At 36.4% G+C, this 21155-nt stretch overlaps 2 protein-coding genes and 1 pseudogene across 2 annotated transcripts; 2 read left to right on the top strand and 1 right to left on the bottom strand.

The window, feature by feature from the left end:
• The first annotated feature begins 396 nt into the window (after window positions 1–396).
• Window positions 397–3873, top strand: LOC145617287 (pentatricopeptide repeat-containing protein At3g24000, mitochondrial pseudogene; annotated as a pseudogene).
• Window positions 3874–4552: 679 nt separating this feature from the next.
• On the top strand, window positions 4553–12751 carry LOC145618008 (exocyst complex component EXO84B-like). The gene is made up of 7 exons (XM_081672783.1): window positions 4553–4955; window positions 6508–6605; window positions 7359–8409; window positions 10011–10499; window positions 11463–11651; window positions 11967–12103; window positions 12331–12751. The coding sequence occupies exons 1-7, from the start codon at window positions 4803–4805 to the stop codon at window positions 12491–12493; spliced, it is 2280 nt and encodes a 759-aa protein (XP_081528909.1). The 5' UTR covers window positions 4553–4802; the 3' UTR covers window positions 12494–12751.
• A 1107-nt stretch (window positions 12752–13858) lies between these two features.
• LOC145616370 (mitochondrial import receptor subunit TOM40-1-like) lies at window positions 13859–20417 on the bottom strand. Its single transcript, XM_081671080.1, has 11 exons — window positions 20167–20417; window positions 19558–19639; window positions 19336–19435; window positions 19124–19219; window positions 18965–19015; window positions 18178–18243; window positions 17839–17940; window positions 16555–16623; window positions 16377–16460; window positions 15055–15150; window positions 13859–14257 (listed from the first exon to the last, which is right to left on the bottom strand). Exons 1-11 carry the CDS (start codon window positions 20297–20299, stop codon window positions 14201–14203), a joined length of 936 nt encoding a protein of 311 aa, XP_081527206.1. The 5' UTR covers window positions 20300–20417; the 3' UTR covers window positions 13859–14200.
• Between the last annotated feature and the right edge of the window lie 738 nt (window positions 20418–21155).

The following is a 21155-nucleotide window of genomic DNA, read 5'->3' as shown; positions in this document are numbered from 1 at the left end:
CAAATTTAGTTGATTTGGTGCTTTTTTGATGTTTTTAATAGCGATTTTGTTCATATATCTGGAATTCTTTCTGGGGTGGTTGTTGTTTACTATAAATATTCGATTTTGCACAATTTGATAGATTACACTTGCTGAAAAAATGGTTTGGAATTGCTCAAATTCCCCAGTAATGTATCTGCCAAACATGGTGTGATAGTTTTAGCTAAGAAAATGTTGTGCAAAATGCAAATGTTGCGGCAAATTTGCTACATAATTTTGTTTGAATGGTCCTATATTGTGCCGGTTGCATTTACCAATTTGAATGTTTCGAGTTGCAGTTTTTTGGGGTTTAGGGTTTTGTAGAGTAACACTGGATTTTTAGCTAAAATCCTGCATCATTCATGCTTGCAGAGTGTATGAGGATGTCAGAGCTAGCTTGCTGTTTATTTCAGGATGCTGTCTATATGATATAGTGTGTAGTATCTAGCTGTTTACTGTTTTCGCTTTCCTACAATATTACTGTCCTTGTGATACATGAGAAGATGTGCACCATTTTGTTTGGGGAAATTATCGTATAACAATCTAAGAGAACTTGTTCCCGCGAGGGAGTGCCATGAGCACTTTTCGGGTTCCGTTGGAGCTCAGGCTGTGTGCCTGTCAACTGAGTCCAATGTTTTGGGATGTGAAGAAGGAAGGCATATTGATGTGTTTCAAAGAACCCATCATAGTGAACTTCTCCTTAAGAGTTGTGATGTTTGGACGAGCCAACAAGCACTTGAGCTTGTTGAACGAGGTTGCCTTCAACCCGACCCCCTGTTCTATAACAGATTGCTGAAGAAATGTGTGGAGTTGGGTGACCTGAGAGAAGGCAGGATTATTCATGCTCATGTCCTTACTTCTGAGTTTAAGGATGATATTTTTATCCTTAATAACATTATCAACATGTATGTTAAGTGTGGCAGTTTAGGGGAGGCTAGAAAATGTTTTGATGAGATGCCAGCTAAGGACACTTTCACTTGGACTACTATGATTGTTGCTTATACGCAAAATGGTAGTCCCGAGGCAGGCCTTTCTTTGATTCCCAAGATGCTTCATCTTGGCTTGAAACCAAACAATTTTACATTTTCTATCCTTTTAAAGGCCTCTGGGGCAATATCTAGTGCTAAGCATGGTATGCATATACACACCCTTTGTGTCAAATATGGTTGTGATTCAAATGTCTATGTCGGGACTTCTCTGGTGGATATGTATGCAAGGTGTGGTCTTATGGATGAAGCACAATCAATATTTGATGGACTTGTGAGCAAAAATGAGGTCTCTTGGAATGCTCTAATTGCTGGCCATGCTAGAAAGGACAGAGGAGAAGAAGCTCTTAATTTGTTCCAAAGAATGAAAAGGGAAGATTTTGATCCTAGTGATTTCACATATTCTACTGTACTCAATGCATGTGCCAGCGCTGGAGTTTTGGAGCAAGGTAAGTGGATACATGCTCATGTGATAAAATGTGGGGTGAAGCTTACTGATTTTGTTGGGCACACTCTTCTTCATATGTATGCAAAGTGTGGGAGCATTGAGGATGCAGAAAAGGTCTTCACTAGATTGGTGGAGCGAGATGTTGTTTCATGGAACTCAATCCTAACCGGATATGCCCAACATGGTCTGGGGATCAAGTCATTGGAGCATTTGACGTCATGCTAAAGACTGGAATGCAACCATATGCAATAACATTTCTTTGCTTGCTCACTTCTTGTAGCCATGCTGGGTTAGTGGAACAAGGGCAGTATTACTTTGAGATGATGAAAACATATGGTTTAGAGCCGAAAATTGAGCATTATGTCACAGTTGTTGATTTACTAGGCCGGGCAGGCAAACTTGATCAGGCGCTGAGATTTATTAGGGATATGCCTATTAAACCTGTTGCAGAGATATGGAAATGTCTTCTGGGTGCATGTAGGATGCATAAGAACATGGAGCTAGGTGTTTATGCAGCTGAACAAACTTTTGAGCTTGACCCTTATGATTCAGGCCCTTATGTGATACTTGCCAATATGTACGCATTGGCTGGTAGACGAAACGATGTTGCTAAGGTGAGAAAAATGATGAAGGATAGTAGGGTAAGGAAGGAACCTGCTTGTAGCTGGGTAGAGATTGAGAATGCAGTCCATGTGTTTGTTGCTGATGATGATACTCATCCTCAGAGCAAAGAGATTTATGACATGTGGGAGAGCATAAGTGCAAAGATCAAAGGAATTGGATATGTACCAGACACAAGCCAGGTTCTCTTGTTTGTGGATGAGCATGAAAGAGAAGCAAAATTGCAGCACCACAGCGAAAAGCTTGCCTTGGCATTTGCTTGTAATTGAAAGGGAAATTATTGTGAGGGATACTAATCGTTTCCCTCATTTTCGAAATGGTTCTTGTTCTTGTGGGGATTACTGGTAGTACTGAAGCTCACACAACAGTACTGAATTTCTTAGGGACTATTTCAGATATTTATTGCTTAAGAATCCATGTACTCGCCAATTTTAGGATTGCTGTGGCCTGTGGGTAAAATACCGTGCATAGGGCTACCAATTAAAGACACCCCTTTGGTTGTCTACAGTTACAATGTGAAGTCTTAAACAGATGGAAGAGCATTCTCACTTAACACATGGGAGAAAGTGAAGATAGGGTTAAAATTGTAATCTCGGTAAAGTCCTCTGTCAGGTGGAACTTGCAGTGTTGTAACTGAGCCAATGTATTCTGTAAAGAACTTTTAGTAACACAGATTTTAGCTTCACGATTTTTATGAAGAAGCTGAAATCATGTCATTGGGTGCAAGAATCTGCTAAAAAATGGCTGCTTGATTTTTTTTGAAGACCTTCTCAAGACGCTTTTGTTTTACTGGAAATATAGCTGTTCTTTGCAGAATGCTGAAACTGTACGTGCCAGGAACATTGGAATCTATCTTCTTTATATTATGTACCAGCAATCATCCTTGGACATCTTTGATACTCATGCTGTTAATTTTTGTGCTTCAGGTCTGTCCTGATTGTTCTCATGTTCTGTATGTTTGTTCAAGAATTCATGGGATCACGTAATTTTGTCAATAGTTGCAGCTGTTAGGAAACACCTGAAGGCTTGCTCTTGTTTTATTAAACTATAGCTGCATAATTGCTTTCTTTAAGATGATTAAGGGACAGTTGCTCTGAACTAGAGGACCAGGTCAAGCTTCCTCAGCAATTTTCATTTTGGAACCTCTATGCTGTCATGCATTCATCTATCTGTTTCCTTATTATTCCTTCCATTTTTGATGGGGGAAGAGTGAAAAAAGAATAAAGAAACTATGTTGGTATTGCCTTGTTGCATTATGCTTGAATCTTCTTTAAATTTTCTGATGTTTTTCGGTCTTCCTGCCCACAGCTTTGTTTCCCAATGAATAAGCTGTCTCTCAACTTATGCTGTTCCAAAGCTGCTGATCTTTTTTATGAGCTGATGAAAAGTTTGTTTCCCAGCACCTGTACAGCAAGGCCAGATCATGCTCTACGGAGTACTTTGAGAGATTGAGTTACGAAGTTACTGGTTTATGATATAGAAGAATGTTGATCCCATTGCCTGACGTGAGAGGCATGATAGAATAATATCCTATGTAGATGCTTAATCAGTAAATCTATTGTCTATAGGTTTTGCACTTATAATAATGTCACATAGACAACCTATTATGATGTATGGAGTACTAATTATATTTGTGGCGTGTTCATATATATATTGTGTCTATAGACTTGTCAGTTGTCACTTGTGTACGATAGGTCACATGTTTAAATCCTTTCTCCCTTATTTGTAATTTGTAATTTTTGGACCAAAAAATCTATCATGAATCATGATGGCGATTTATATAATGCCTTGTTTAGATGATACTTGGTGTGCAACTGTGCATAGATTCACCAATTTAATAAAGGTGAATGATGTTGGGTTTATAATTGTTGCGTTGACATGTTATTCAAACATATACTGGACTAGGTTGTTGCAAATTCATGTTCTTATCCTTCTTATTTCCTAAATGACACAAGAATTGAAAATCATAAAGAAAGAAATAAAAAAAAACTCAAACCCTTCTCCCTCCCATTATCCCCTTACATGCATTAATGGTCGTCAATTTACCTCCTACAAGAATTCTTGTATGTCGGAGATTGAAGAAGAAGAGGGGAGTAGTTTTCTTTATTCCTTTAAATTCCATGTAGGAGCCTCGAGTTCGATCCTCATCAAACACATTTTGGGAGGACTTTTCTTATTCTTCAGATTCCCATACCTTAACTTAACTATTACGAGCGTCTCAATAAAGTTCATATATCTAATTAAATCGTGCAATGTACGGGACTAAACTAGTAATTAATAAACCATAAGTACAAAACAATTCGACACAAAAATAATTTCAAAAAAAACGTCCATAACTAGTTACACATTTTATACTCAGTATTTCTTAATTCAAAACAAAAACAATAAATAGATTTAATAAAAAAAATCAGATAAAAAAGAAAAGAATGTCTGAAATAATTGATGAATAAATGAATGAAATCATACTCATCCTGCCTGACTGACCTGTCTTTCTCCACCAAACCAACCAACTCCACCACCTCCTTTTTAGAGAGAGAAATTCGCCGCCGATTCTCTCTCTTCTCTTCTCTCCTCCATTTCTCTGCTACTTTCTCTCTCCTCTTTCCTCCATTTCTACTACTTTCTCTCTCTTGTTCAATCCGATCATCATCATCATCTACTCAAAACCCTAATTTCCGACGAATTCTGCTTCATTTGGGGGATCCGATCTGAAGGAAGCTTCAATTTCAATGGCGGCGGTTAAGGTTCCGAGGTCTCGGGGTCACTCTGGTGCTCCGGCGAAAGAGAATTTGCCTAAACTTGAAGAGAGTTTAAACGCGTTTCGGAATGATAGGTTTGATCCTCAGTCGTATGTTCAGTCCAAATGCTCTCTTAATGAGAAGGTAATTTGATTTCTGAGCTTAATTTGTGTTTCAGTTCTTTGTTTTTTTATTCTTAATTTGTGTTCATTGCTGTTGAAATTAAAATTGAATTTTGGAGTTTGTATGAAATTGTGCTTTTCTTGTTTTTATTTATTGTTGATTATATGAATTTAGAAGAAAGAGGGGAATTTTATTTATTTTTCAAATAATTCTAGTTGATGATGAAGGATGAATAAATGATAGAATGATGATTGATGGATAGGCTTAATATAGGAGGACTGCCGAATTGTCGATTTTAGTAAGGTTATTGCTGAAATGCTGAGATTATTTGAAGGGAAGGGGAGTGTGTGTCTAAATTTGAGGGACAATCATGATGAGATGATTCTAAAGGGTTGTACAAGAAACTAAGGTAGTTCTATTATTGGAAATTTAATACACAGCAAGGGTGACGATTCCTCTTAAGGGAAAGGGAGGTATCTAATTTTGAGGGACAATCATGATGAATTTAAAGGATTGTACAAGAACCCAAGGTAGTTCTATTTTTGGAATTTTAACAGACAGCAAGATGTTGATTCCTTTCTTATTTCGGCATGTATGGTTATGGTCTTTTTGCTGTATGCAGAAAGACATTTGGGGATGGAAGTAAACTGATGGGATGTGTAGTTCATTATAGGATATATATGAAGGTGCTAATTGTCTACTTTGGGAATTGATACAAACAATCATTTCGATTCCATGAAACAGTAGGCTGTTTACTAAGGATTTTGTATGTTTTTTCACCCAAAATTTGTGGGTGTACTGTAGTTTCTTGGTAAAACCTTACTAGGTGGCATGTTATTTCACCCAAATTTATCATTAGTTTCATTCTTGTAGGATGCAATTCCTCATCAAGTTAAGTGAGAAATATGATAAAAAAAAAAAAAAAAAAAAATGTTCTTGAACCCCCATAAAGAATGAGTTAATTATTGGGCCTTTGATCACTAAAGTTAGACAACTTCAACAGCTGGGTTTGGTCATTGATAAGCTGGGGATGGCAGGAGTAACAAGTTAATGTGTGAGGAACATGTGCTGTCTTCGATGGGAAGCTGGAGAAGGTACTGACAGCAAGAGAGAGAGAGAGGGGAGAGAGATTTAAATAAGGTAAGGTTGCAAAATATTATTGGGGCTTATTCAAAGGAAAGTGTGTCCTGTTAAGTGAGAAATATGAAAGAAAAATTGTTTTTGAACCCCATTAAGAACGAGTCAAACTATCCCTTTTATGGACTTCTCGAGATGGAGCTAGACTATGTTTTTAAGAATCTCTTTGCTGGGTTTCCTTTAGCTAGAAGTAATTCCCATCATGAAGAAATATTTTCTAAAATTGGCTTTTGATTGGTAGCACTTACCAAGTATCATATAAGTTCCATAATCATAGGTCATTGGAGAAGTTATATGAAAGGTAGATTGTTTAGACACTTAGACTACACTGTTGGTAGTCGTTAGATTTGAAGTTTGTGTTAGCATGTTGCTTTTCTAGTCACTACAATCTAATATCATCATGGTTTGACGACCTTATTCTGTGCTTTTAATTCAGGAAATAAAGCACTTATGCTCATATCTGATGGATCTAAAAAAGGCATCTGCAGAGGAAATGCGAAGAAGCGTCTATGCAAACTATACAGCTTTTATTCGGTGAAGATTCCATCTACTGAATATTGAACTGCTGTCTGCTTTAACTTTTATTTTACACCACTCTCTGGCATTGTTTGTTAGCTTGTCTCATTTCACTTATTTGACCGATGTGATTTTAATAATCAGTTGTCTAATTACCAATTTACAGTTGACTTTCCATTAGTACAACTGCTAGAATATTTTCAATTTTACAGTTGAATTTTAGTAACCCGAATTTAATAGTGCGTGTATGGTTCTGTGCTTGTATAACCTTCCTCCCCCCCCCCCCCCCCCCAACACACACCCACACACATCATGCATGAGTGCTGATGTGTTTTCATTTTGGTGGTCTTAAGTTTTCTGTATCACCCTCTTTCTTCATTAGATAGTTATTTGGTACAGGAAACTGGTTTCCGTATGTTCTAATTCCTATCATGACAAAAAATTGTTGGTTGTTGGCTGTTGCCTGTTGGACAAATTGTGATTGTCCTGAGGTTTTTTTAAATAAGATTTTATTTAGTTCAAGGAATGTCATTATGCCAGAAGTTTTTTTTTTTTTTTTAATCTCTTTTCAATGTTTTCTTTCTATATATTGCTTTTTTTTTTGGATGGAGAGCTTCCTGAAAAATCTTCTGGCATTATTTTTTAGCATGACATGCATACTTACACAGCTTTAACCCCTGTGGCTTGTATAAATATCTGATGAGAGAAGTTCTGAAAATTTAATTCTCCAGTTTGTCCTGGTAAATTTAACGGTCAGGGTTTATAATGCAGCACATCAAAAGAAATTTCAGATCTAGAAGGGGAGCTTCTTTCCATCAGAAACCTTCTAACCACTCAAGCAACTCTTATACATGGGCTAGCTGAAGGTGTCCACATGGAATCATCAGCAGTAACTAGTTCTGAAGGACATGTAATGAATGGTATCAGTAACAGTGAAGAAAGGGAACCTTCGGACCTGGAAAAATGGCTGGTTGAATTCCCTGATCACCTTGATGTGTTATTAGCTGAAAGAAGAGTCAATGAAGCTTTGACGGCCCTCAATGAAGGAGAGCGTGTTGCCTCTGAAGCCAAGGAAACAAAAACACTCAGCCCAGACGTGATCACTTCCCTTGAATATGCTATTAAAGAACGTAGGCAGAAATTTGCTGATCAGCTAGTTGAAGCTGCTTGCCAACCTACAACTCGTGGTACTGAGCTACGTGTTTCTGTATCAGCTCTTAAAAAACTTGGTGATGGCCCTCGTGCTCACACATTACTTCTCAGTGCACATTTACAACGATACCAGTATAACATGCAAAGTATACGTCCATCAAGTAGCTCGTATGGAGGAGCCTACACAGCTGCTCTTTCCCAGCTGGTCTTTTCTGCCATTGCTCAGGCAGCCAATGATTCTTTGACCATCTTTGGTAGCGAACCTGCCTACACTTCTGAGTTGGTAACATGGGCTACCCAGCAAATAGAAGCATTTGCTCACCTTGTGAAAAGGCATGCATTAGCTTCATCAGCTGCTGCAGGAGGTCTAAGAGCAGCTGCTGAGTGTGTTCAGATAGCTTTAGGCCATTGTTCACTATTGGAAGGCCGTGGTCTTTCACTTTGTCCAACACTAGTGAAACTCTTCAGGCCTAGTGTTGAACAAGCAGTGGATGCTAATTTTAAAAGGATAGAGGAGAGTACTGCTGCCTTAGCTGCTGCTGACGATTGGATTTTGACATATCCACCAACCGCTGCACGTCAGTCTGGAAGGCCTTTGAGCACAGCTAACATGGCAGGGTACCATTACAAGCTTACAAGTAGTGCTCATCGGTTTATCTCGATGGTCCAGGTGAGTGATTTCTGGTTCTTGAATTATAAATGAAATTAGTCTAATCAATATTATAGTTCTTCTATTTCACTACCTCAGCAATGGCCGGCTGTGTTGTTGGAGCCTCTCATGTGGAATTTATAACCCCTTGGTTTTTCATACATCAATATATGATTGAAGGAACTTTAGGGAGTGATCTTGCAAATCACATTAGGATCATATCTTAACTTCAGTGTTCATGTTTGAGAGTGACAACATTTTATTAGGGAGTCGTTTGGTGTAACTCTCTGTAAGAATAAGGAAATGTGGAAACACGGAAATGTATGTAGATTAGTAAATATTCCAGTTAGTAGGAATAGGGGAAATATTATTTTAAATTACAACAATTTGTCAGTTTTCCTTTGAGGAAGATTGGAGGCAGTAATTGTTGTCTAGATTTAACTTATATTATTAAAAATAGAAAGAAAAAGGATAATGTTGATGATTCGATCAGGAAAAACATGATTTTTACTTGCTTCGTTTTTTTTTTTGTTGATACGCATTCCTTTTTAGGAAGTTTCTTTTAGGTGACATGTTTCTCTTTTTGGTAAGTTTCTTAATGTATTATTTCTATTTTTCCCTTAAATAACTTTAGATTGGTGTATAGTTTGGTGTGTAAGGGGTATTACTGTATTTTAGCATCTTTTGACACAGCTCTTTAAATTGTGTGTCTAAATGAAGTGTCCACTAATAAGAAATGGAGGAATTATTACACAAAGAACTACTGTGCCAGACTTCTAGTATTTACCCTTTCCACGTTTTGGGGCTTTGTCTTTGGTATATGCTTACCATACCACTCTCCATCTGTGTTTCCATTACAGTACTAACTTTTTTTTGGATGACTATGGGGTCTTCTATCCTGTTTTCCATGTTGTTTGGTGGTTGTTTGAATGGACAAGATATAATGAATTGAATTGAACTGAATTAGCTATTAAGAATGGATGCTTGGAATTTGACTACATAGTTTGTGTTATCTACCATCCAGAGAGCCATCTAAATTATTTCTCTAGCAAAGAAAAAAAGTCTTTTGTTAACTGGATTATATGTATGCGTGTGATTCAGATTGTAGTAGCAATGAATTAAGATTGAGGTGTCAAACCTTTGTGTTGACGTGAACTCTCGGCCTCTCGGGGGCTATATGTCAAAATTGTATCTAGAATGACTTGTAAATTGGAATCTGATCCTAATGGGGTAATCCAAAAAAAATTATAGATAGAGGCAATACTTAGTTCCCAATCCTTTCCTAAAGCTTTGTACTAACATTGATTATGAAAGAATTTGATTTACCTGAATCTCTATGTCCTGAAAACTAGAAATTAAAAGATGCCACTACTGCTGACATTTGGATAATTGTGGTCTTCATCTTTTGTGTATTTTGGTTCTTGTCTTTTAATAGTTTAACCAATGTGTCTTCTGAACATCTTCTTTAAAGTTTGTATTGGTTTTTACTGTTACCATGGACTGGGTCTGTATCGGGTTGTTGTAATCTTGCTGAATCCTTCTCTTGTCAGCTATCTAAGATGATTCTGCTGTTTACAACAAATAATTTAGCTTCTGACAACTCTGAATGCTACACCTTTCAGGACTTCTTTGAGGATGTGGGACCACTTCAGAGCATGCAGTTGGGAAGTAAAACATTAGAGGGTGTTTATCAGGTATTTAACTCGTATGTAAATATGCTCATAAAAGCATTGCCAAACTCCCTAGAAGAAGAAGCAAATTTTGAAGGATCTGGAAGTAAAATTGTTAGAATGGCTGAGAATGAAGCCCAGCAAATTGCATTACTCGCAAATGCATCACTATTAGCTGATGAGCTACTTCCTCGTGCTGCCATGAAATTTTCTCAAAATACTCAATCTGATTATGATAAGCAAAATCGCCATCCTGAGCTCAGGGAATGGAAGAGAAGACTTGTAAGTTTAGTTGATAGGCTAAAAAATAGTTTCTGTCAGTTCCATGCTCTGGATCTTATCTTTACAGAAGAGGGTGACAGCAATCTTACTGCTGATATGTACTTAAGTATGGATGGAAGTGCAGAAGATATAGAATGGTTTCCGTCGCCAATATTCCGGGTATTTTTTTTTTTTTTTTTTTTCTATTGCAGCTGTCCTGTGGCTCCTGTATATGTTTCATATATCTGATGTTACAGACACAACGCCAATTCAATGTGCCACTTTATTGTCTTATTTCTCCATTCGTTCTGTTAATGATTGGGTACTGTTCTTAGGTTCTTGACATGTATCTTAGTGGTCACGTCATAAGCACTTTGGTTGCTACATGTCATGAAATGCTTAAAGTTTCTTTTATTCATATTTTGTACTACCTCCGTTAACGGTTATTTGCAACATATACTATAAATGAATGCTAACTATTATGTGCAACAAATGTTTTTTTTTCCTTTTTAGGTAATCATTTCTCTCTATCTCTCTCCTCATCACATGCACCCAACTTTTTCTCTCTCCATTTTACTCTCACAAACAAATTTTGCCTAGGAGTCCGCAAACACCCCCTTTGTTGCTAATAATAGTTAACGGAGGAAGTATTAGTTTTGTTAACAAAACCTCTCCCACGCATTCTCTTAGGTTTCCTCTTATTATAATAGTGATAATTGTGTGTTTGTGGAATAAGATTGCCAATAAGCTGATGTGGTCAATTGTGATAACGAAAGTAGAGAACGTGACTTGATTCAATTGTCTGCATGTTTTGGTGCTACAATTCTACAAATTCATTCATTTCATTCATGATGTATATACCCCCTCGTTATCTTTTTCTGCATTTGCTCGTGTAAGTTGTCAATTAATGTCGCCCTATAGCTTCTAATCTATTACAGTAATCTAGGTTTTAATCTGTTGAGTTGTACGAATGGTTTGGAATGATTGTGATATCGCTTGCTATTTTTATTGCTTTGGGGCCATTAGCCAAAAGGAATTTTAAAGAGTGATTTGGCGAAGTTGTTTGCATTCAATTAGCTTTTCTGTGGAAGATTTTAGAAAAGAACTATATTAATTTACTTACTCTGATTTAATGTTTTATAGGAACTTTTCTTCAAACTCAATACTATGGCTAGTATTGCGGCAGAAATGTTTGCGGGCAAAGAAAGATTTGCTACATTGCTGATGATGAAACTAACTGAGACTGTCATCCTATGGTTTTCTCAAGACCAGAGCTTCTGGGATGATATTGAGGATGGTCCTAAGCCTTTAGGCCCTCTTGCTCTTCAACAGGTACAGGAGTTGAATTTGGAAGCTTTCTTCCCTTTCAGAACTTGTACTCTCGTTGTCTAATGTTTTGAATCGAATTTTTGTATCCTGAAACATTACCACAGTAGGCTTGGTGCCTTTTGCTGCCTTATGAAAGATCTTGCTAGAATTGTGATTTTAAATATGATGTTTGTTCTTGGACAAGGAGAGTTGCTTCTCACTTGTCTTTATTTTCCCTGTGAAGTTTTTAATTTTAGTTGTCTGATGCCTTCTGTAACTTTCATCCCCTTTGTTTTCACAAGATAAATGTGACATATCTTTTCCCTTTGAACATCGCAGCTCTACTTGGATATGAAATTTGTCATCTGCTTTGCTTCCCAAGGTCGTTACTTGTCTCGTAATTTAGTTCGTGTTATCAATGAGATAATATCCAAAGCTATAGCAGCCTTTCAAGCAACTGGTAGAGATCCATACAGGTAAGTTCTGTTTTTGATGACTATGTTTTGGTGTTTTCAGTACTTTGCCTATCTGTGTCTCCTGCCCCTCGTGCTAAAAGAAAGAGGCAGATTTTCAGAAGTTTACTTTTTAAACCATTAGCTTATGCATCTACCTCTGAGTCCCAAGTGCAATTTTATTGATTTGTTAAGACATACCGATTTAGTATCATTGATTTATTTCTAATTGTCTCGACTATTGTGTTCAGTGTACTACCTGAAGACAATTGGTTTAATGACATCTGTCAAGATGCAATTGAACTACTGAGTGGGAAGCCACGAGAAATCAATGGAGAACGCGATCTGAATAGCCCAACTGCTTCTGTATCTGCTCAGTCTGTTTCATCATTCAGATCTCATGGGAGTTCTTAGCAGCAGAATGTTGCTCATTTGTACATTAGACTTGAAATGGGAGCTTCCAAACTTTGCCAGCAAATATTTGTTCATAGTATGGTTGAAAATCTTGTGTCCCCCCCTTTCATTTTTTCGACCTTCTTATTATTTTGGCATGATGACTCGTAATTTTGTAGATCAATACCCACAGTAGCCTTCAGGTTAGAAATTCTGTCTTCTGGAAACAAGTTTGTAATTACATGCAATTTGATTATAAATCTAGTCCTATTCTTTGAATGCATTTTTTGAATGAAAGGTGCACCTCGTTTGTTTCCAATATTATGTTTATCTTCTTTAGTGTACTTACTCAAGTTACACGACACCTTGGACCTTGTCAGGCTGACTACAAGAACAAACACAATCCACTGGCAATTTGCCACAATAATCAGCCAACAGTTCTCATCTTCAGCAAATCTTGTTACAATCATCCAATCGTCTTTTGTACATTGTAGTCCCATTTGTTTCAGTAGGGTGGTTAACACAAGGTTGTATCATATCTTCATTCTGTACTTGGTCATAAAGTGCAAATTGTCTACTCTTTAGGTTTAGAGTAATAACTGGGCATATAAATTAAACTTTGACCACTAATTTTCTGTTAAAGAACTTGTCTTTTTATGTACCAATGTTGTATAACAGCTCCTATTCTAGGAATAAATGCAAGAAATCCGAAAGACACAACTACAGATCAGCGAGTGGGGGGCAGTCATTAGTTGACGTGAATCATACGCTCCAGCAGGCCAATCTCTAGCTAGATATATACTGTTCATACGCTCCGGCAGGCCAATCCCTCTTTTGTCCTTGAAAACCAGTCCAACCAAGCTTGGCTTTTGGATGACATTAGATGACTTGCATTCCTGTTAGCCGTGGTAGTATTTGATTCATCTTTGGTATAAGGTAGGGTTATAACCGTTTGTCAAATCCACATCTTAAAAAATAAATAAATAAATAAATAAAACCTTGAATCAAACGAACTATGAGATTGACAATTCCAAACCCATACCTTATACACGGTACCAAATTGCGTTAAACTGTTAAAAGGGGGAATGTACCGATCCTCTAGTCCAACTCTGATTTATAAGTTATTCAAGTTTCTGTGCCAAGTTGTCGACTATGAATTTATGATTTAAAAGCTATTCAAGTTTGTGTATCAAAAAAATACTCCCTTGTTAAACTATTACCTTAATTTGATTCATTGAAATTTTACACACGCTATTGAAAATTGGTACCAACCAGGTTTTGGTGGAAGAAATTTGGGGTAAGGGATGAACACAATGTTCATAATAAATGCATCTGCATTTCCTTAGAAGGGAAAGAAAGAATAAATTATGAAATTGTACAGGTTGATGAAAAAACCAGTCCCGACTCCGCAAGTGGTTTATTAGCCAACATCACTGGAACTTCGATGTTTGCAATGATGATGGAGGCCATGGGAGAGAGAATCTTTTACTATATGGAATTCTAAGACAACTCTACTCGAAAAAACTAGAAGAGTACTTATGAAACAGTATTCTCGGCCCCAAAAAGGTGTAAAATGAGACGAATATAATGCCCTATGAATCAGTATCTTTGAATATAAGAGTACAGAACTGATTTCGACCAAGAAAACAGAACAAAAAAATCCATCCTCCAAAACCGGATATTGCTCCTAGTAGTAAACTTTGAAAGTTGGAATTGGACCTCCATGTTTTACTCCCCAACAGTAAAACCAAAACCAAATTTGTAATCTTTCTTCTTGTGATCGAGCTGCAAGAAAGTAGGTCACAGTCAAAAACCTTGCAAGAGGGTCAAGCTAAAAAATGCATCTCATGAATTCTAGTGCGACTAAAGTATATGAAAGGGAGTTGTAAATCCAAATGCACTTCAATAGAAAGCACCCGATCACAAAAAATCTAGTGCTTCATACAAATATGTAGTCAAATGCTAACACCGTTTCTTTTTTCTCATCTTTGGTGTAGATACACATAGTTAGGAGAATAGAAGAGTGTGTGGGTACTGTAAGTAATAAGTAGGCAACAGAGTATTGTAAGTAGTGTTTATGTAAGAAAAAGTCGAAAACAAAATGCTGAAAGTAGTTGTGTCAAAATATAAGAGAGTGTTGCAAGTGGGTAAGATAGGAAGAAAAAAATGCCAAAATAGGAATAAGGTACAAGTGACCAAACAATTAGGAACAGATGTATTATAAACTGTTTTAAATTCCAGAAAAAATCACACATTTCCTGGAGTATAACAGATTACGGTTATACTTCCAAACATACTGCAAATACTATTCAAATTGGGGAGGAAATTATTATGAATAGTGAAGTTTTGGTGAACCCTTAATCATGAGGGGGTGGGAAAATAATTAATTCCGATGGAGAGGTAAAAAGTTCAAAGCAGCAGCAGTATTTCCTTGTAATTCAAGACCACACAGATAACAATGACACTAAGTTATCCAAACCATTCTGAAGTTGACATCAAATGGGAGGTTTCAACCAAAAACAGATTTAGCAAGGATGCAGACCTAACATGTGATGATCTGGCATTTAAATTTGAGATCTCACCTCTGCAGAAAGTAAAAAGGTTAGACCCAGATTGAGTCTCTCTTCAAGAAAACCAGTAACACAACCGTTTGAGTCTATCTTCCCTCTAACACGTGCCTGCAGCAGAAATATATCATAATATGTAGTAAGTTATACCTTCCAGTTCAGAATTAACACGGATTAACAAGATAAATTACCTTCCTTGTAATTATTATTATCATAATCTCCAATGTCTTTAACAAGGATCAAACCTAGGACAGTGAGGTGAGAGGGTTCGAACATACAAAAGCATTTTACAGTGTGATCAAAGAGTTTTGCCACTGTAATTTACAGGTCAGTCAGTTGAGTGATTTTGGCTATTATACACTAATGGTACTAAATAGCTAATTTGAAATCTTTTCTATAAAATCATTCTAAAACACACTAAATAAAGAGGCAATGCAAACACATTTTATTTTAGCTTACATCCATAAAATTTAGTTATAGCAAAGTTGTACACTTGTCTTGAACTTTCTCACTCAGAATTTTTTTGTTTAAAGAAGCTTCCCATTAATTTTGTCATTAATCTATAAAACTATATAAGTGTTTACACATCAGACTTTTAGTCAAAGATAAAATGAGTCAAAATCCTCTATAACATACACAGTCAGCTTGATTGCTCGACTGCTGCTTGAATTCTTGATGCTTATTATTATCTGTGTGTCATTTGTTTTTACCTTCTACTTTTGTACTAAAGTCTGCCGGTATCTCCTAACACACATCTCTAACCTTTTCTCCTTAGCCTTAACCTGATGGCAATCTTCTATATAGATTTATACTAATATGTATCAACAAAAAATCCTTCAATACTTCATTTAATAAGGGCATTAGGGGCGATAATAAGAATCATGAATACGTATTATTTCCGATATCTATAAACGAGAATCATTTTGTATTAAATTAAACTATGGCATGCATGAAGATGTTGATGGTGATTCATTCCTACTCTGATCGTAACTGTGATCAGCTGCTTCATCAATACGCTCTTCTATAATGAAATGCCATTCAATTAGTGGTCACAAGAACAAGACACACCAAAAGAACAGTGACAACAATTAAAGCCACAAGGCTCTAGCTTCTACTCCGTATGACAGAAGTTTGATGATAGTTAACTATAAATGTTTATACAGATTCCCACTAATTTCATTAATAAAACAAAACAATCTGTAATTAGAATGACAAAGTCAAATGACAGGAAAGTAACGAGAACTATATGTGTTGATGATAACGTATTTAACGCATTTTTGTTCAGATAATGCTTATTGGAGAAGGACTAGATCAAGACACTGAGATTAAAATATTACCTGGCGTAGCACTGCATCATAACCTACTGTAGCTGTAACATCCTTTGACATATGGTTGTATGCAAATTCAGTTGCGAAAGAAAGCTGTATCATACAAATGGCGTGATTGGCGTCAGGCTTCAAGAACTTGTTATCAGTATCTTTAAAGATGATACAACAGTTGGACCAAATTTCTTACCTTTTCGGATACCCTCTGGACATAACTAAGCGCAACCATTCCTGTGCTAGCCACTTGTCCAGTAGCAACCTGAATGGTACCAAAAAAACCTTAGCTCTAATACATCATGTACAGTCAATTCTTAATGAAGGTGATAGGTACACTGTGTCTGCAAATTGACAGGAATAAAGATAGGAACAGAAAAGGCCCACTGAGAACATAAACAAGCAAACTCTCTTCTTATATTGCAGGCTGATCAGGCAAATTTTACATCCAATTTTTTACAGCCTGTTGTATTAAAGTGTGTGCACCAACAAAAGGTCCATTTATAGATGGAAAACCTGACACTGCCCCACAATTTTTCCCAAACCCCCCCCCCCCCACAAACCGAGGGCTATCCTACTATTTAGTGTACCTTCTTCCAATCAATAATTATTACTAGGTATTAATGAGAGCCCACAACTACATGTTTGTTACCTATGTTAACCTACTACTTGGAGTACCCATCAGATATGGGTAAAATGCAAGTGTCAAACAGCTCAAACTTGACTATATTTACACCTAAAACGATAATCAAAAATAGAAAATTCATGATATTTGGTCCAAAATGAAGTGTCATGTGTAACACGGCTACAGCGATATCCAAGTATTGAGGATTGGAGTATATGTCATGATAACTAAAGGGGAAATGCAACCTTCTGGTAACATGATTTGTCATAAGCCATTTTTCTAAAAAAAAAAAAGTGTAGTATCTGATGCAAAATTTTACGCTCATCTCTGGGTTTGGACAATCTACGCAGCTACGCTTAATAATGTTAATATTATATTTGGAAACTCCTTAAGTTGTAAGATTGTAAGCAACAATTTTGAGGGGAAGGGTGGGAGGAACATATCAGTGAAGAAGTAAACTTTTCGGTGAGTTTTTATAGCCCTTCAACCTTGGAAGTCCTAGCTCTATATTAGTAAACACGCTTGCCAATCTAAAAATAAAAAATCAAACGAAACAGCACATTACATAAACTTGGACCTCTTAGACGATACAAGTATATGGACATTCATACTCTTACTGAGAATTCGTCATACGCAGACTCCTGAATATGAGAATAACATACTTCCTAAAATCCCACCTTAAGTTATGAGATTATTTGGATTTGAACATAACTGGAGAGGTATGAAGGCAAGGTGGAGTACCAAAACATAATATCATAACATAGACCCAAAAGTTTAACAGGCCAAGATACTAATTTAACAAGGACTGGTACAAAACTGAACATGTAAAATTCATGAAAGTCAAAGTCAAATTACCGTCTTGTCATTATTGTATCGAGCAGCATAACCAACACCAGATTTTCTATGCTGACCAGTCCAGAAAATTTCACCACCTAGAGAGATATTTGGGGTCACACTCTGCATCCCACCAGACAAAGGAGAAGAAAATATAAGAAATTACCAAAATACCACTTCGCCCATATAAATAATTTAAAAAGAGAAAAAACGTTAAGCAAAGTAAAGGTAAATGCACGACTCAAACAAACACTATGATACAACAAATGAATCCGATTTTGAAACATGATATCAATTCAGTACAGAGGACAAAAAATATTGCAAATATGTTAAAATTTATTACAGCTTTGACCTTTTTACCTGTATGTAATTTGCCCCAATAAGTGTACCACTGCCTAGTTGAAGCTGAGCCCTGTAATCATTTCCCTGCCATTGATAATTGTGTCCAGAAACTAAAGAAATGAGCATCACTCATGACATAAATGATAGAAACTTCCTCAAATTGCTTAGCTCAAAGTTAGCAAAAAGATTTCAAAAACAAAAGGAAAAAAGGATCAATATCCTACACATTTAGCTTCAATTTCACATGAATATAGGACAGAATATGATTCAAATAAAGGAAGTGACTGCCACAGAAGACAAATGATCTATTATCTGTAACGTGGGAGGAAAAAGAAAATCATGGATCAATATGAGGGATTCATGGAAATGCAATCAAGCACAAATACAGTGTTAACAAAAGATACTAGCCTAAAAAAGCTGGTTTTTTGCACAAGCATTTTATTATAAAATGTGTGGAATAGTCATGGAGAGACTAAAACAATATGCAACTCAGAACACTAGGTACTGAGGCTAACAGAAAATTTCATATTTATCAAGACATTTTTGTTTCCAATCACACTGAAATCAATGCAAAATAAGAGCATTCCTAATATAAACGTTATTTACTGGTTGTAAATACCCAGACAGACAATCCGTCTGAAAAATAGCATGCACAAATAGACTTCATAGTATCAAATTGCTTTCCCAAAGGAGATCCAGATGGATATTTTGTAGGGCAAACCTTTTTCCCTTTCTCATATAGAGGCTAGGTTGATATATTTATTACTATGTAGTAAAATAAATTTGGAAAGTACATAGGCCTTACCTTGTAATCAAAAGTACCCATCCCTTGAGACTGGTGAGGCTCGCTTGACAGCTGGAAAAAGATTACCAAACCTTAATCATCAATCTCAAAAACTTATCAGCTGTCCATATGAAGGTTTATGGGAACCATATACTAGAATATCATAATATGGAAAATTACCATAGCATTTCCCTTCAAAGTTAAATTATCTGTCAAATCACACTTAAGCCTTGCATTTAGTCTACCGTCATGTGAAACCCTTCCAATAAGCATCAACTGTAAGAAAACATCAATTACACAAGTTATTGCAAGGAATGAAAGAAGACATCGGTGCTAAATCATATTTTCCATAATTCCATCCTCTTAAACCTTTATGATCGATTTTAGCATACCTTTGGGTCTAGAAAGTTAGCACCAAACTCGTAGTTGGCCGTCGGGATTTTAATAGGCTCTGGGTTTTGAGAGGGAACTTCTATCGGCCCCATAGTCACACTGCAAAAAAAGTCACAAACAAGGCATTAGACCATCAGAGTTGTAACAACCTAAGAAACTTATCATCACTAGGAGAGGGACGTCGACAAAAGTAAACATAACAGAAAACTAGCTTGAAGTACCAGTGACTAAGGAAAAATTTTGGGCTAAGGGCTTTAGTAAAGTCAAAGCGCATCCCTTCAAAGACTTCTGGCTTCAGAGACACTGTCAACAACCAAAGAACACAAATTTATGATTGTTAGTCAACCAGCTCCTTCACCACATATCAGTTCCAATTACAACACTGAATCTCTAATTACATTGAACATTAAGCAACTACACAGCTACACTGTCTCAATCAATCATCGTTAACTCGATTCGCTATTTCGGGAGATCAGCAATAAGATTCAACCCGCATTCAAAATTAGAAGATTATCATCAAGTAAACACCAAATTCAGCAGAAAAACAAGTATCAAGTTCCAATGAGCACAACACACAATGAAATCAAACAAACACCCACACTTCTACTAAAATTGAACAACAATGTCAAAACAAGATTCAAGTTCCCGACTTTAACATTCATAATACAATACACTTCATTAGTTAAATGTATTCTAAAACACCCAGAAAAACCCAGAAATAATACATCATCAGAAATTGAAAAACATAATTACCCAATAAAATTAACCTAAAAATGAAATTAAAAATCAAAACTTGGGCGCATTGAAAGGGGTGAGTTGAGAATACAAACTCAAAGATTCACGATGAATTTCTTCATAAGGCAAAGGACAAGGGAGATTGCCATAATCAACAACTTCTTCAGTCTTAGGAAGTTCAGTAGGATTGGCCGCCATTGCTGGACTTGTTGGAGGAACTCCTGCCATTTCTATAATAATAAATCAAATCTTCACTATATTATTTCTGATTTATTCAAAATTATTGTTGAATCAACAAATTATCAATGAAAAACTTCTCTCTCTCCTCTCTATGAATCAGAGATCAAAAACATGGGTAGAAGAAGAGGGTTTAGGGAAGAGAGAGAAAGACAGAGAAGATTGGGAAGAAAGAAAAAGGGTTATGGAGACGAAGAGGGCTTTAGGAGGGTTTTGGGTCTCATTTTTCAGGGTTCGGGTTGATCCAATCATTCGGGTTATTCATTCTGTGGGTCGAATTACCATTTTAGCATGAATAAAAATTTTTTTTTTTTTTTTAATCATAACTATATGGAAATTTTAATTTTTAACACCATAAAAAAGCAAGAAAATATTTTTTAACACGAGAAATATATATAAATCAATAAAAAATTACATTAACAGCAAAAAATATTTTATTAAACAATTAATTTTACCATCACTTAACAATTTCTATGTAAGAGTAAGGGGATAGCTCAAGTGCTTAGAGCTTTCCTCCTAAATCCAAGAGATCTCGGAATCAATTCTCATCATATGTGAGGTCCATAGTGTAACGTGTCGCTATGTTATTGGTTAAACAAAATAAAAAAATTATAAAAAAAATAATAATTAGAAAAAAAACTAAAACTAACCCAATCATCCCACTACCACCACCAACACTCATTCCCCACCTAACTTGGGGGACCACTGTCGCCTACCTCGTCTTTGGCACACCCCCTCCCCAACCCAGCCAACAAAACCCGCTCCCCCCTCCCTTTCCCCATCTAATCGCTCGCCACCTAACCCACCGAAAACGGTTGCCCTTTCTCAAAAACAACCATTGAATTGC

Source organism: Chenopodium album, chromosome 26, assembly GCF_948465745.1.
Source record: "Chenopodium album chromosome 26, dcCheAlbu1.1, whole genome shotgun sequence".
Lineage (NCBI taxonomy): Eukaryota > Viridiplantae > Streptophyta > Magnoliopsida > Caryophyllales > Amaranthaceae > Chenopodium > Chenopodium album.
The sequence above is the reverse complement of the archived record's forward strand: the minus strand, read 5'-3'. Positions and strand labels throughout refer to the sequence as shown.

Bases quoted from the DNA above. Each gene is read 5' to 3' on its own strand.
- LOC145618008 (XM_081672783.1), top strand. From the start codon at position 4,803: ATGGCGGCGGTTAAGGTTCCGAGGTCTCGGGGTCACTCTGGTGCTCCG. The intron at 10,500-11,462 runs GTATTTTTTTTT...AATGTTTTATAG, and splicing joins TTCCGTCGCCAATATTCCGG to GAACTTTTCTTCAAACTCAA. The intron at 11,652-11,966 runs GTACAGGAGTTG...TGAACATCGCAG, and splicing joins GCCCTCTTGCTCTTCAACAG to CTCTACTTGGATATGAAATT.
- LOC145616370 (XM_081671080.1), bottom strand. From the start codon at position 20,299: ATGGCAGGAGTTCCTCCAACAAGTCCAGCAATGGCGGCCAATCCTACT. The intron at 17,941-18,177 runs GTAAAAAGGTCA...GGTGGGATGCAG, and splicing joins TTGGGGCAAATTACATACAG to AGTGTGACCCCAAATATCTC. The intron at 16,624-17,838 runs GTAATTTGACTT...GGTACCATTCAG, and splicing joins GATACAATAATGACAAGACG to GTTGCTACTGGACAAGTGGC.